Source organism: Colletotrichum gloeosporioides (assembly GCF_011800055.1).
Source record: "Colletotrichum gloeosporioides strain Lc1 chromosome Unknown consensus_33, whole genome shotgun sequence".
NCBI lineage: Eukaryota > Fungi > Ascomycota > Sordariomycetes > Glomerellales > Glomerellaceae > Colletotrichum > Colletotrichum gloeosporioides.
In genome coordinates, this window is record NW_025544678.1 from 23,089 (window position 1) to 37,771 (window position 14,683).

General features: G+C 55.2%; 4 protein-coding genes across 4 annotated transcripts; 2 read left to right on the plus strand and 2 right to left on the minus strand.

Annotated features, from left to right (window-relative positions):
• Window positions 1–1,588: 1,588 nt before the first annotated feature.
• Window positions 1,589–2,658, plus strand: GCG54_00000051 (U6 snRNA phosphodiesterase; the record flags this gene model as incomplete). Its single annotated transcript, XM_045400194.1, has 2 exons — window positions 1,589–1,925; window positions 2,000–2,658. Coding segments are annotated over 2 exons (996 nt in total), but the record flags the coding sequence as incomplete, so codon positions are not given.
• Window positions 2,659–2,857: 199 nt separating this feature from the next.
• Window positions 2,858–4,718, minus strand: GCG54_00000052 (Endoplasmic reticulum oxidoreductin-1; the record flags this gene model as incomplete). The annotated part of the gene is made up of 2 exons (XM_045400195.1): window positions 2,858–2,966; window positions 3,019–4,718. The coding sequence occupies 2 exons, from the start codon at window positions 4,716–4,718 to the stop codon at window positions 2,858–2,860; spliced, it is 1,809 nt and encodes a 602-aa protein (XP_045265845.1).
• Window positions 4,719–6,753: 2,035 nt separating this feature from the next.
• Window positions 6,754–7,429, minus strand: GCG54_00000053 (Cyclin-dependent kinases regulatory subunit; the record flags this gene model as incomplete). Its single annotated transcript, XM_045400196.1, has 4 exons — window positions 6,754–6,901; window positions 6,980–7,038; window positions 7,093–7,276; window positions 7,326–7,429. The coding sequence occupies 4 exons, from the start codon at window positions 7,427–7,429 to the stop codon at window positions 6,754–6,756; spliced, it is 495 nt and encodes a 164-aa protein (XP_045265846.1).
• Window positions 7,430–9,178: 1,749 nt separating this feature from the next.
• Window positions 9,179–12,809, plus strand: GCG54_00000054 (Chromatin structure-remodeling complex subunit rsc4; the record flags this gene model as incomplete). The annotated part of the gene is made up of 8 exons (XM_045400197.1): window positions 9,179–9,265; window positions 9,572–9,663; window positions 9,767–10,510; window positions 10,569–10,827; window positions 10,884–11,412; window positions 11,464–11,879; window positions 11,962–12,029; window positions 12,086–12,809. 8 exons carry the CDS (start codon window positions 9,179–9,181, stop codon window positions 12,807–12,809), a joined length of 2,919 nt encoding a protein of 972 aa, XP_045265847.1.
• Window positions 12,810–14,683: the final 1,874 nt, after the last annotated feature.

Sequence of the window (14,683 nt, forward strand, 5' to 3'; positions counted from 1 at the left end):
CGGGGACGGTGTAAGGCGATGTGAAGTAGGTGCCATCTGGCGGTTGCTGCTCATGGTCTTTACTTACGGCGTAGCCGCAATTATTGGACGAAAACCCGTCACCTTCTGTTTGGAAAGAAGCTGCATATTCATGCTTCTCCCAATTCCTAAATGCAATGCTTGTGATTCTATCCTCACCTCCTCAAAACCACCGTCGTCCAAATCTTCTCTCCATATATCCCCTCCGCCGTCCAGAGTCAGGGTCCAAGGCGCCCCGGCCCCGATCCGCACACGAGACATGTCTCCTCGCCCATCACGTTACCACTTTCCCCTCAGCGGCTCCGCTGGCAGAGACACCTAACTTAGATCCACCCGGCAGGGCAAGACCAAAGCCACGGCATCCTCGGCGGCCCAGGGACCAAAGGAAACAATGAGAAACGAAACATTTCAACCGCTAGGCCACCTTAGCTCAGCCACCAGCACGCCGTCAGCGGGACACGCGGGCCTTTAGAACCTCGTCCGTCGCTCGTGTCTGTTCTTCCCACCGTCCTCGCATTGGCTCCCAATTCCTACGTCATGCGATCAGCAAAACTTTAAAAAATCCCATTTTAGCCAGGGGACCAGCAGCCACGACGCGCCGCAACATCCCATTTACCAGACCACCTCTCCCATGCAGCAACCGTTACAGAGCTGATACGACGAGCAAATTAGCAGACCACTCATAAGTGCCGCTATTGATTCCAATGCGCGTCTGGGTGAAAAGGGAAGAAGGAAAAACATGCAATGGGTCACCCGGCCTCTTACCGAGCTTCCGAGTGGCCCTTCCGGGGCGCCAACGGGGCACGCCGCAAGTCCCCGGTCCACATCTCACTGCCCCTCAAGTCAGGGCCATGCTTGCTCCGATACCTGGCGGAACACGTCGCCCGACCAGGACTGGCCACTCGCTGTCAACGACTGAGAGCCATAAGCTTAAAATTATACCCCGTCGGTGTTTTCATGCTGGTTATGAGCAAAGATGAGCAATGCTGCCCTCATTTGCAAGCTGCCCTCATTTGCAAGCTGCCCTCATTTGCGCCGCCTTATGCCGAGACTAGCCCGTTCTTACTCACGCTCCACGCTCAGTCAAGCTCACGATGCTGCTGAGAGTCTAGAATCTTAGTAGATGCCGCCCACAAGAAGCTTGGACAAGGCAGCTCCGTAAAAGGTTTGTTGCTGATTGTAATTGCGTGCGCGCCTCATTCAGCGTGCATGGGGAGCTTAGACCTAACCTTGCGTATGACGTACCGGGATCGAGATCTGGCTGAAAAGCTTCGCTCGCGTTTCGCAAGGTGTCAACTGCCTTGGGCTTTTCTTACCACCGCCTTTTTGTGTGTACGACTGACAGGTTCCACCACCTTGTCTCTTTGCTATGGCGCTTTGATACGTCCACGTGCCTCACATCTCTCAACTGCCACTGCGCGCTTCTAGGCGACCTCGCAGAACCCCTCAGGCGCAGCAAAAAGCAAATGCATCACGCTCTCGCCTGTTGCTCATTGGCCGGCCAGCTTCCGTCGCGTCCCGCAGACCCAACCGGGTCTTTCGCTCCGGGATCCCCAATCTGAGACCGAGGCCCCTAGCTCCCCGCCGCCGGGCTATGGCTCTCGTTGACTACTCGTCCTCCGACTCGGCGTCTGAGCCGGGCTCACCCCCGCCCAAACGCCGCAAGGCCGCCGACGGTGGCCCGGAAGGTGCCGTCGCCAGCAAACACAACAATATCACCGGTGCTTCTTCATCCGCGAGTCAACCGGACGGCAACTCCGCACTGCCTCCGCTCCCGGAGGAATTCCACGACTTGTATGCCTCCACCGTACGAACCAGCACCGCCGATGATCCCACTCTCCATCAGGGTCGGAAGCGTGCCATTCCGCACATCGTCGGCCACTGGCCTTCTCACGTCTACATTGAATGTAAGACACACACACTCTCTCTCTCTTTCTTTTTCCATCTCCATTTCGTCTCTCGAGCTTACAAATTTCTCCAGGGCATCCAACAGCATCCCAGCACGCGCTGCTCACAAACCTCCTAGCCAAGATCGCGCCCCTTCTAAAGTCTCAAAAGCTGCAACCTCTACTAACCTCAGACCTCAACGCCCCGCTCCCCCTCCACGTCTCCCTCACACGCCCTCTCTCCCTGACCACAGCCGAGAAAGACGACTTCCTCTCCGCCCTCACCTCGTCCCTCTCCCACGCCACAGGGCCCTTCACCCTCTCCCCGCGCGGGATAGGCTTCTTCAAATCCCCGGACTCGGACCGCGCCTTCCTGATCCTCCGTGTCGCCGACCCCCGCGCCTCCTCGCGAGATAACAACAACACCACCGGCAAGAACCCGCAGCTCCGCACCCTGCTGACAAAGTGCAACGCCGTCGCCCTCCGCTTCGGCCAGCAGCCGCTGTACCAGGCCCGCGCGACCGAGCTCGTCGACGACGCCTTCCACGTGAGCATCGGCTGGACGTTTGGCTTGCCGGCAGAGGACGCGTGTCTGGAGACGTACGGGATGCTGCGGCTTCCGGAGTTTGCAGAGGTGAGGAAGTGGGAGATTCCCGTCTTGGGCGTCAAGGTCAAGATCGGGAACGTGGTGACGCATGTCCTACTGCGGGATGCGCAGAAGAGGGATGGCGAGGAGGACAGTCTGTTTGGATGAGGGTCCAGTGAAGCAAGAGTAGAGGTATTGGTATCAATATTGTATATACAGCCTGGTCACGATACCAGTACAGTATGCCCTTGATCTTTCCGGGAAAGGGAGATGAAGGAGGGAAAAGAAAGACAGAAACGCCAATAGCGCCGCCCGGCCATGCACTAAGTAGATGCCATGCTAGGATGTGAAAGATAAAGATGTCTATCTACAACTCGTCCAGCGGCCGCCTCTGGAAGCTCCAGTTCCTCTCGATAACGGGAAGGCCAACGAAGCCTTGGTACAGACGCGCCAGCTCTACTGCGAGAATGTTGAAACTACAACCTTAGTTAGACTTTGCCGACTACCAGTACAGGGTCATAAACTTACAAGGTCTTGGGGAAGGCGGCCCAACGCGAGATAACGAACTTGGTAGCCTTGATGAAGCGGCCGAATTCCTCATCAAAGGCCTCGTCGAAGGCTTCCCTGACGGTCTGTTCCGATCGGGGCTTGTCCTCTGGGTAGTCCTCGGCCGTGATAGGCTCTGGCTCCGTTGACGTGACCACATTGTGCGGCTTCTTGGCCCTGTCGGGAATCGCAGTGGTGGGTTCGGCGGCAGCAGCCACGGCAAGAGCCTCCTCGGCGTCTACCATGGCCCGGAACTTGCCAATAGCAGCCAAGGAGCTGCTAATACGAGCATAGGTGTTGAAGAGGGCGACGAGCTCAGTGCGCTTCAACACGGGGATATCCTTGCTGTGGTTGTCGAATTCGAAGAGGACCTTCAGAGCGGTGCCGTAGCCGGCAGTCTGGAGCTTGCCCCAGAGACGGCACTTGTCGCAGCCCACACAATCCATGACACGACTGACATTGCGGAATCGGTTGCGGAAGTCCTCCTTCAGGGATGGACCCTCACCATTCTTGAACATGAGGCTCTCGTCGAAGATTTGCGGCACACTAGCCGCACCTTCGGTAACTTCGAGAATCTTTGCTCTGGTGGCAGCGTCCTGGTCCAGATCCCCCGTACAGAAGGTGTAGTCTCTACCCTGCAGATAAGGTCCCAACTTGGCGATCGCACGAGTGACCAAGGCATAATTGAAGTACAGGTTGCTGATCCGCTCAGGGTGGGTGTGGAGGCGTTGCTTGTAGCAGGCCAAGTTGGGTTGCCATTGCCCCGTGGTCTGGTTCAGGAAGTCCCAGCAAAGATGGGTGCTGATGCTTGCGTGCATGCCCGAAACCACGCGGTAGAAAACCCGCTTCTCGATGCACTCGTCTTCAGATTCTAAGCCGGTCTGGGCGACAAACGGGGCGTTGGGCTGTTTCTCGCGCATCTGCTCCAAAAGCTGCTCTCGTCCAGCGGCTTCGAGAACCTGCCTGAAGTCTTGCGCTGCTGGTCCCTTGTTGCTGACTTGTGACTGACCCAGAGAAGCGGAATGGGGGAAGGAGCTCTTTTGGAAGCAGTTCTCCCGGTAGATGGCGTCCCAAACCTGGGCGGCGCCAACTCCCGCGTATCCAGTGAACCGCTCGGGATTGCGGAGGAGGCTCACGTAGTCTCCCTTCGAGGTTGCGCTCTCATCCTCCGGCACGCAGTAGTCACGCTCGTCGCACTCGTCGTCGTATTCCACAACACAGCTTTCGCCAACCCCGTCGCCCAGCTTTCCTTGTAACGGTCGTTCGGGGCGCTCGTGCTGCACCTTTCTCGGGGGGTGTTTCGCCAAGGGTCCTTCCAACTTTCCAAGCTCGCTTGCCCGCCAGACTTCGGGAATATCTTCCTCGTTATCCAGGGTCTCAACGGCACAGGCAATATTGCCGCACATGCCATTCTCGTCGTTCCAGAAGGGGCATTTCTTGTGGAAGAGGTTCAGTCGGTAGTGCGAGAAGAAGTCCGTCGAGCTTGTAAGGTCGTCGACGAAGGGCTTGACCTTGGCGTTCAGCTTGTCGAGGGTAGAGTACGAGGCGCATGCGTCGGACACAATGGCCTTGGGCGAGATCTGGTATGATGCGTTAGAGACGGAGAACCGATAGCGAGATGCCGCTGCGAGGGCACAGGTCGCGAAGAAGAAAAAGAAAACGGCGGCATACCGCACAATCATCTTGGGCGCGTTCGCATTGGACTGGCGACCCCAAGAGCGCGAAAACGGAGAGGAAGAATAGTCTGCTTGCAGACCTCATGTTGAATGGTTCGCCGTGGGCGGGGATGACCGGACCGGACTGTTTAATATGCGACGCAATGACAAGAACAGCTGGTCGCAGGAGAAGAGGTTGTCAACGGAGAATGCGGACGACAAGTTTCCAAAGGTTGGCTGAAACGTCCAGAGTGTCCGGGCTGGATGCGTGGATCCGAGGCAGTCTTATGCCGGTGGCGCCTGCAGCGTGCAAATAAGCCGAACGGGTCAGGCAGCGCCAATGGTAAAGTTGAGTGAGGTTCGTTTTGGCGAAACGGCCCGGGGGCGCTGAAAGCTAGAGATGAAGTGTAAATGGACCAGGTGTGGTTCTCCAGTCTTGTCTCAAGTCTGACATAAAGATGGAGGTGGCATGAGCATGGGCCTGTCACCGCACGATCGACGTTATTCTCTTGGCCAGGAGCTCTTATTTAAAGACGGCCGTGGAACCCTGAAGGATGTTGGAGAAGATGACAGCGTGGATGGCTGTGCAAAGACCACGGACGATAGGGTAAGAGAGAGAAGACCAGACAAGTGGCCAGCAATTAAAACGGGATCGTCGGGGCCTTTTGCAGGTTGCCAGCTTTCCTGTCCTCAGAAGTGAGGAGTCATGTCATTCATTGGATTGGAATCTGTCCTCAATCTAACATCAAAGGCAAAAGCCGTATGCGTAGGTAGCACACCGTACAGCACAGCAGGACCTGCCAAGCGTGGAAGCAACAATAGAACCCACCCTCCAGGCCGATTAATTCGTCGGAGCTGGGCCCTGACTCCCTGAGTGCCGTCAAATATCGTACTACTTTATCTGGCGAGGATTAGCTGATCCTCAAATGCGAGCCCGATCCCAAGTACCTCGGCCGCCTGGGGCCAGCGAAATGATACATCGCTCTCAGGGCTGTCTTACGGGGGCGAAAGGCTAATTTAGGCATTGGTGAAAGGTGTCCTTCTTGGTGGAAAATCAGCAGATGCAGGAGCCAATTGGAACCACTCTGGCGCCAAATGGTTCCTCATGGCTTCCGCCGTTCCAGATCGCCTCTCGGATGCCGCCGCCGCCATCCAACTCGGCTTGGTGCATCCGCAACTTGCCAATTGCAGACCACGGCGCCTCTGTTATACGTCTGGCTACCCGTCGTCCCCTGTAGCCTTGCCCGCTTTGCACATGCCGACATTAGATGCACATAAACTCACTTTTGCGAGCCTCCTCCAGCTTGTACATGTTCGTCATCACGAAGTCAAAGTGACGTCTCACACTCTACAACAGCTCAGAGCAAACGATCAGGACTACCTATGACATGCACCAAAGAGTATGCAATAAAACTGCGGTATTATACCGCATGCACAGCATCCCGTCTGCATGTCTTGCCACATCACACCATGCTTTTGGAACAAAATTCTGCCCAAGCATGACCACTATCGTTGTCTCACGTCACTCTAAGCTTCGTCGCATGTTCGCAAGCTAATAGGATGCTAGTCTCTGTCGGTCTCATGTTCAACTTGATTGAGCTTTTGAAAACTGCATGACCGCATTGAATCCACGCGTCTATGCCTATGTCCCTAAGCTCCGTCTTCATTATCGTCGTTGGCCGAGCTATTCAGGCGATAGCCAACAACGACTATCTATACAACCGGCGCGCCGCTCCTGCTTGCTGCCCAGGGTGCGAGAGGCTGTCGTTGACGCCCGTTCGCAATCTCTGCGTTGGCAAAGTTCAGCGGCATCGGCTTGGAAGAAGACGCGCCAGCCCAGCACGCCGGGCGATAGAACTCCTCCCTCATCAGACAGATCCTCAACTGGATCCCAAGACAACCAACAGACAGCAAGCAGAACAGTCCAACACTAACAAATCCCGATGACTCAAACCGCCCAAATAAATGCAATAGCCGTAATGGTATGCGCCGTCTTTTACACCATTTGTCGTGGCCCCCAAAGACGAGGTATTATTATCTCCCAATTTCTTCTCATGAATCTCTAGAGAAAGCTTCCGTCATCAATGGCCGTCATTCGTGTCGTTGAAAGCGTTGCCCACACAGGAAATCTGCGGAGCGGGAGGCGGGCATGTGTTCCGCGTTTGCAGGGTAACAAGGAATTCGCCTCGCTTCTCGAATCACTGAGGGGGCTGGTAGTTGAGGGGACGCCTATAGCAGCATGTTAGGTAAACACCGCGCGGCCGAAGTCAGGGGAAAGGCGGACGAACTTGAACAGCAAAATATGCGGCTCCGGCTCATGAACCTCGTAATGCTCCCAGCCCAAACTCTGCACATCATGTCAGCCTGTTAGGTTCAGTGCGGGAAAAGTTCGGACTCATACCTGAGTGATACCAAGTGCGCGCCATTCCTCCTCCCAAAGCAGCTTCAACGTTCCGTGGCTGGCATCATGGTAATCTTTGGGGATAGCCTTGAGCATGGCCTTGGGGAGCTGCACATGACGGTACTCGAATTCGCTGTCGGAATACCTAGATGCGGAGGACTGGGTCAGTTCCATGCGGTCCCTGCTGTTGTGCACCAGCACGAAGGCAACGAGAGACTGGAGGTGGTGCATACCGTGCCGAGTAGTGGATGGAGTCGATGAACTCGTCCAATCGACCCCGTTCGGAGTCGGACAGAGGGCGCGGGACCTTGTTGCGACGGCTCATGTCGATATCCATGGCGGCTGCTGTGTCTGTGTCTGCGTGCGTTTGCGTTGCTGTCTGTGGGATGAACGGGTGGCGTCTAGTCTCGGTACCACAAAGGCGAGACAGCCGGCGGGGTAGCTCTCGGTTCGACGACTACGAGAGTTCGAGTGACGGGTGACAGCGAAGGCGACAGCGGCGACGGCGGTCGGGACTGGCGATGCTCGACTCTCGGACGATTGGGGGTCTAAGGACGCGAGCGAGGACTTGGGACCAGCAGTTCTAGGTCAGGCGACCTAAGCCAAGCAGATGCGAGGTCGAGGGTGGTAAACAACAAATGCAGGCGGGGTAGGCAGGAATTGACGCTGAAACAGGCTGTTCCAGCTTCACCGACTGACTCAAATGGGGGAATGAGCTGGGAAGCAACGAGAGACGAGAGAAGGAGGTCGGGGGACGGAGAGCTTGAACCGATCTCGAAAAATATGGCGGAGGAGGTGGCTGGCGCGCAAGAACGAGGGGTTATTATTCAAGAGTGGGAAAAAGATATGGCCTGTAAACAAAAGTCGGATTGGATCACAGTCAATTCAGACCCCAGCACCAGCCGCCGGTCCACCTGTGACCGTCCACCACTCACACACAGTGCGGCTGCCACCAATTTGCCCTTGGGGTCCGAGGCGTTTTTTTTTTCTTTTTCTTCTTCCCTTCGCTCCCCTGCGGCAACTTCCGCTTTGGTTTGGCCCTGCTCAAGTGTACCGAGGCGCTGTATTTTGGATGAGAGTACCTGTGGTGGCTTGCCTAGGACACCAACTCCCAACACTGACCGACAGACTGTGTGCAGTTCGCTGACAGCGGTGTGCCGACCTTTTTTCTTTTTCTTTTTCTTTTTTTTTTTTTTTTTTTTACTTCTCCCCTGCCTCCGTCCTCCTTCCTCCATCGCGCTCGTGAAATTTCAATCTGAGAATCCGCAACGCAACGGCTTGAATCCACCCAACCGGCTGCCAACCGGCACCAGCCTCCTCCAGTGTCCTACTCGTAACAGCGACGGTTCTCTGCCGCACTGCATCCGCACACTCCACTCTCTTTTCACAGCATTTTACGGTCAAGAACCACCACGCCTGCCAAGTTCTGGGTGCCTCGAAAATTGCTGCGCACCTGAGGCACTAACGAGCCTGTCCCTCCATCTGCCAGCTGCCAGACAATCGGCCAGTTCAACGGAGAGTTGTTCATAGGTACCCGTACGGGCAGATCCCCAGCTTGCAGCGCGGACATCTTCATTGCGAAGTATCCTTCAGCCAGCAATCACAGCGAGGGGAAGATACCCGACCACCTTTCGTTCAACTCCAGCGAAAGCTATTGTTTATCAGAGAACTTTTGACCTCGCCAAACCAACGGTTCTCTCCCGAGCCTTCCCACCTAGGGAGCTGCACTAGACTGACTACCTTACATTCATTCACCTCTACCTTGAGCTCTTAGCTTTTCCCTTCCAGCACAAACACGCTAGCCACAGACTGCGCCCGGCGCCCTGCAGCCCTGCTCGCAACCAACCTTGCGACGGCCCACAGCCGACACCTTCCCCGACCTTACCTGCCACCACCTTGCCAACTGATTGATCCCCCGATTTCCAACGACGCGTCTTTCGCAAAGCAGTCGCAGCACCACCATCGCATCGACCTCCACAAGTCGCCATCTTCCATCAGCCATTGCACCCACTGCATAGACGGCATCTATCTGCAACTCGTCTGATAGAGAGCGCATGTCTCCGCGACCACTGTCCACCCATTTTTGATGGATCACAAGCGCAAGTCGTCCGCCGCAAATGGCGCGACCGAAGGTGCTGATGAGCGCGCCGCAAAGCGCCTCAGATTGTCCCAGGTGAGCTTTTGTTCTGCCCCTTCCCCATGCTGTCCTTGGTCACTCGCCTCTTGTTCGCCCAGCTTTGATGGTCTGGATCTGCCCTTGCAGCCTGTCCCCTCCCGTCGCATTATCACAATGACTTGCCTGCAACTTCCGGGGTCAAGTCAGACCAACCAACCTGCACTTGCCATCACCATCTATTTATCCCACAGTACCCCAGTCTGCCTGAGCTCCTAGCATCCACCAGCAGTCTCCATACCCCTCCATAAGGCATTCTACGAGAAGCAAAGGCGAAACAGACAAGCTAATGTCACCAATACGCAGAAATACAATCTCAGCAAGCAAGAGACTGTCGAGTCTACCACCGAACATGGCCTATTCTTCCTGGAACAGATCCGCCAGACCAAAGATAAGAAGTGAGTCTGTCCTTGACGTACTATGAGGCCTCCATGGCATATAAACCCTCTTTGGAGGTGCACAGCCATCTAAACAGTAGACGCTGACAATCAATTCTCCCAGTGGCCGGCTCGTGGCAGGATACTTCGAAAAGCTCCCCTCAAAAGAGAGCACCCCCGAGTACTACAAGAAAACGCGCATGCCGATCTCGCTGTCCATGATCGAACGGAAGCTCAAAAAGGGAGACTTTTCTACCCTGACCGAGCTCGAGAGCTACTTCAAGCGCATGGTGACCAACGCGAAAGAGTTCTATCCTCGCAACACCCAAATCTTCGACGATGCCGAGAGGGTCCGAAAGGCTCTCAGCAACTACATGACCAAGACGAACCCTGCATACAACGGTGGCAACTACAGTGCCGTGCCGACGCCTCTGCCTGCCTCCGGTGTTGTAGACGAAGTTGAGGAGGAAGACGAAGACGACGCGACCCCTGCCAAGACGGGCCGCCGCAAGTCCCAGGGGAATGCGAAGCCTGCGGAGAAGCAGCCCGAGGTTGACGAAGGCGATGAGGACGAAGACGAAGATGCCGAGGAAGATGAAGATGAAGAGGATGAAGAGGAAGACGACGACGCCGAGGGAGAAGAAGATGATGAGGAGGCGAGCCAGTCCTCAAAGCGCGCCGCAATAATCATCCGTCGCAGGGGCCCTGGCAGGCCTCCCAAGGGAGTGACGCCGCGCAAGTCCAAAGGTCGCACTAGCACACCTAGTCGTCCTGACTGCGAGTACGAGGACGTTCCGTACAAGGGTCTCACTTTCCAGGCCGCGCAGGAGAAGATTGTGGAAGAGATGCTGCGCAAGCGAGAAGACGAGTATGTAACACTCTTTCAGGAACCACAATTACATCCGTACTGATTACTTGTGCAATAGGCCCGAGGCGTACTTCGAGCCTTTTGTAAATCTACCTCCCCGTGCCCTCAAGGACTATTATCGGGTCATCAAGGAGCCCATCTCTATCAAAAAGCTCCAGAAATCTGTCAAGGGAGTCAAGGGACGAAATGAAGCCACAGGTACCAGCGAGTTCAAGAACTGGGCTGCGTTTGAGGAGAGCGCTAGCCTCCTTTGGAAGAACGCTTGCTTCTACAATGAAGAGGGAAGTGAGATTTACGAGCTAGCTCAGGAATTGAAGGTAAGATTTTCGGCGGGAAACAACAATCCTTCATGATAGAACTAATATCGGTCAAGGAGTTCTTCCTGGATGAGCTGAAGCAGGCCAAAGGAGTTGTCCCAGAGCCATCGCAGCCAAAGATCAAGTTGAAGGTACAGCAACCTGCGGCCGAGCAGCCTACTACGTCCAAGAAGATTACAATCCATGTGGGAGGCAAAAGCGATTCGGCGGACTCACCGGCACCTCCTGTTCCTCAGTCCGCAGGCTCTCAAGCAAGCGAGCAGATCGCCCCGAATGGCACCACGCGTCAAGCTGCTAACCCTATCATGCCAGCTGCGATGGACAGAATTCGAAGCACTTCGGCGGCTTCGCCCAGCCCTTCAGTTGCTAACACTATCAAGCGAGAAGATGCCATGCGCCCTTCTCCTGCCGGTACGCCCGGTCACGCGAGTACACCGTCGGCTTTTCCACCTCCTGGTCAACCCGCAGGACTGTCCAATGCAACTTTCCAGCCTATCGGTGCTCCGCAGCAACAGTCGCAGCCGAACGGGGTTCAGCAACCTAGCAAGCCTCTCTGGGACCAGAGACTTCGCGCGCCTGGCAAAGGTAGATTACCGTGTTCTCAGTTTTGGCGACGCCATACTAACAGTTTTATAGGCATTGCGGATGCTCTCATCTCTAGCCTCAAGGTCCAGACTCATCCGATGATCAATCATGATCGTCGATTTGAAGTCACCGTCAAACCTCTCGAGAAGGTGTCCCAACAGTCAGTTACGGTTCATATGCCTGCCAATCAGCTGAGGATTCAGATCATCCCGACCTTGCCTGCCCTCTTAGAGAAGGAGGGACGCCAGTACAGACTCTGGGTAATCATCAACCGGCACACACTCACTCCGGTTCATGGAGTTCCAGGTCAAGTGCTTTCAACCGGCGAAAGGGTATTCGAGGCCCAGCTCCAAGCTGGTATTGTCAACACCATCGAGGTCCACGTTGTTGCAGCATTGCCCAAGGGCCAGAAATTGCCGAGTGGTGAAGACTTTGAAGTGGAGCAAATGACGGTGCTTGCCAACGTCGTGAGAAACTAGGAGTCTCCGATCAGCATCAGTGACGCATCCACTTCTGTCGAACTTTTGGGGGAACACTTCGTCGGTTCAGACCATCAGCGCACAGAATCGTGGGGTGATGGCGTTATCCATCGTGACCGTAGCGCTGCTGAACGGGCTGTAGGTTTCCTTGCCCCAACCTTGCAGGCACTTTGGGACAAAGCTGAAGAAAAAAGGGTCCATGGCGATCTCCCGAACCATCTTCTCGATCGGCGCCCCGAGGCATACAACATTAGCGACAACGGTTGTACCCGCTACCCCCCGGTGCACCATTCGAGTCGCGTGCTGTTGCGACCACATCAAACGCGGACGACTTCGCGAATCGTTCAACCCACAGCAGCGGCTCCGGAGATCAAGCCTCGCAAGCGTTTGCCGGATGACAGGCTGGCTTGGTCCTCGCCATGTGAACAGAAGCCGGGTGTGTCGCCCACAGCAGGGTCGAACCTGCCAGACCCGTGGCGTCCGACTCAACCCAAGCCCCAGAGCCAGCCTGAGGTGAAGGAGGAGCGCGAGAGAGGACTTCATAATGGACTATCTTTAAGTCTTGAGGATGCACACTTGGCAACGAGCTACATTCTTTCCATTGGGCCCGATTTACTTATGAAACTGGGCAAGCACGCTGGTCCTAGTTTGCTGATGCGGGCTTGCGTTTTTGATGAGAAAGTGATAAAAGGACTTGTCAAGATAGCAGGACTCGTCAACTATAACAAGAACCAAGCATTTTTCACCGATCAGGCTTCTATCAGAGCAGTAACGATCAAGAGGATATCCATGCTCAGGCAGGCGGACGCTATGGGCGACAGAAAGAAGGGACTGATACACCTCATGGGCAGCGTAGCACTCCTACTCGATGACCAGGACATGTTCAGTAAGGTTCTGCGATATGTTTCCCCAATTTGAGCTGCGTGGTGCTTCAAGTTCGCAGGGCGTTCGCCCATCCACGGAAAGGGGAAACTGGTTTTGGATGGTTGGTATGTTCAACATTCACAGAGAATTCGTCGTTTGGTCTTATATTGCTGTCGTTGTGGGACTATTTCGATATCTGCGGCCCGTTTATCCGCCTTCAGATCTGGGCATGGAAAGGCGTTGCTGCTACTAGGGTATTGCCGCGGTGAGTTGGGACGGACAAATATGTATAGATAGATAATAAGTGTTCCATCACCAGAGTGATTTTTGCATGGGTTGCTTTCTTTCTATTCTCTTCCATCTCCAGGCCAAGTGGTTTCACGCCGGAATCAAGATGAATTTGATGTCACCCGGAGTTCATTGAGGAAGTGTCCGTGAGCAACTCTGCTCAGGGCTTCTTGCCAATCAGGCATTACAAGCAGAAATACTGTCGTTAAGTATTCTAGGAGCAGAAATATGGCTGGTATATTGAACGTGATGCGAAGCTGTCCCTCCACAGGAGCCAGGATGTCGTACAGCTGCGCACGCTTTGCGCAAAGAACTTCGTATTGGAGTCATACATTGCATGACGTCGTCTGGGGATCCGTAATTCAGCTGTGGATCCTAGTGGGAAAATTGGAGCAGCGTTTACCCCAGCAACCGGCATGCAAGCAGTGTCTTGGAGGACGTCGGTAATGCGGCCGGGATGCCGTCGGACCCTCCGACGTAGCAGCATTCGTTGTGCGACGGGGGGTTCGGGGGTCGGTGGGCTCTTCCCGCCCAGAAGGACAGCACCTGGCGTCACGTTGTCTTGTCTCAGATGCAGCCTCTTGCGTATCTGTAGTTGATGAGCACGAGGGCAAACGCTCGTTGTTCTCGACGTCTGCGAAAGACATTGGGCTGGGCGTTAAAATAGGCGCGGCAGGTTGCATCACTAGCAGCAGCCGGGCCGGCGGTAGTTGATCTGATGTCTAATCTGTGCAAGCTGGTTGGCACACAGGCATGCGGTTCAATAGGTAAGGTAGGTGACAAGAGAGTCTACGCTGAACTTTGTGCATTCGATTTCTCGTGGCCGACTCCAATTGACTCCGATATCGTCTGAAGTTGATCAAAGGTAAAACACCAGAAGAATCCAACTGGTTGGAACCACAAGGCCGGGTCAGCTCGTTGAAAGAAAGCTCAGCCAGCTTCTGCTGGTGTTCCCTCCACAGCGGGTAGGATGAGTCAATTGACCAATGTCGGAATCGAGCTTCCGTGCGGCATGCAACGCCCCCGTTGCCGTGTTCTCTCCGGTGCTGCACAATGTGAAAGGCGCGCCTCTAGGAGACCCTCCTGCTGCAAGAACCCTGTTACCAGTGGCAGGCGAGGTCTTCTGGGCGGTCAAATCATCCAATATTATGGGTCGCCAGCCGTCGGGAGACTGACGATTGAAGGAAAGGCGGTGTCTGTCTCCAGCACCACCAGAAAGGCTGCAGGACCAAGCCGACTGCACTGAGTGACCACCAAACACCTCGCTGCAGCAAGGTGGCACAGTGGACACGGGCCAGAATCCGGGCAAGCTGCAGCATGTGGCATTACCATTTCGAGGGCTAGCGCGGAAGCAATGTGGGAGATCGATCTTCCGATAACGGGGGGTTGATTGGCCGGCGCTCAGGGTGGATACCATCACAGCCAATAGGAGGCTCCTAAAGCAGCCCACTTCAGGTGGCATCTAGCGGGGTACAGGCAGGACCGACGTAAGGACCGGCCCTGAAATTTGTTAACTCGAGAGTCAATGGCACGGCGCTGCAGCGTGGTCGGGGGTGTAGGTATTTGTCTGAAGCGGGGCCAAAGAGTGGAAAAAATTCTTTTTTTCGTCAATTGACTGGTCGACCAAGGTTGGCAGCGAA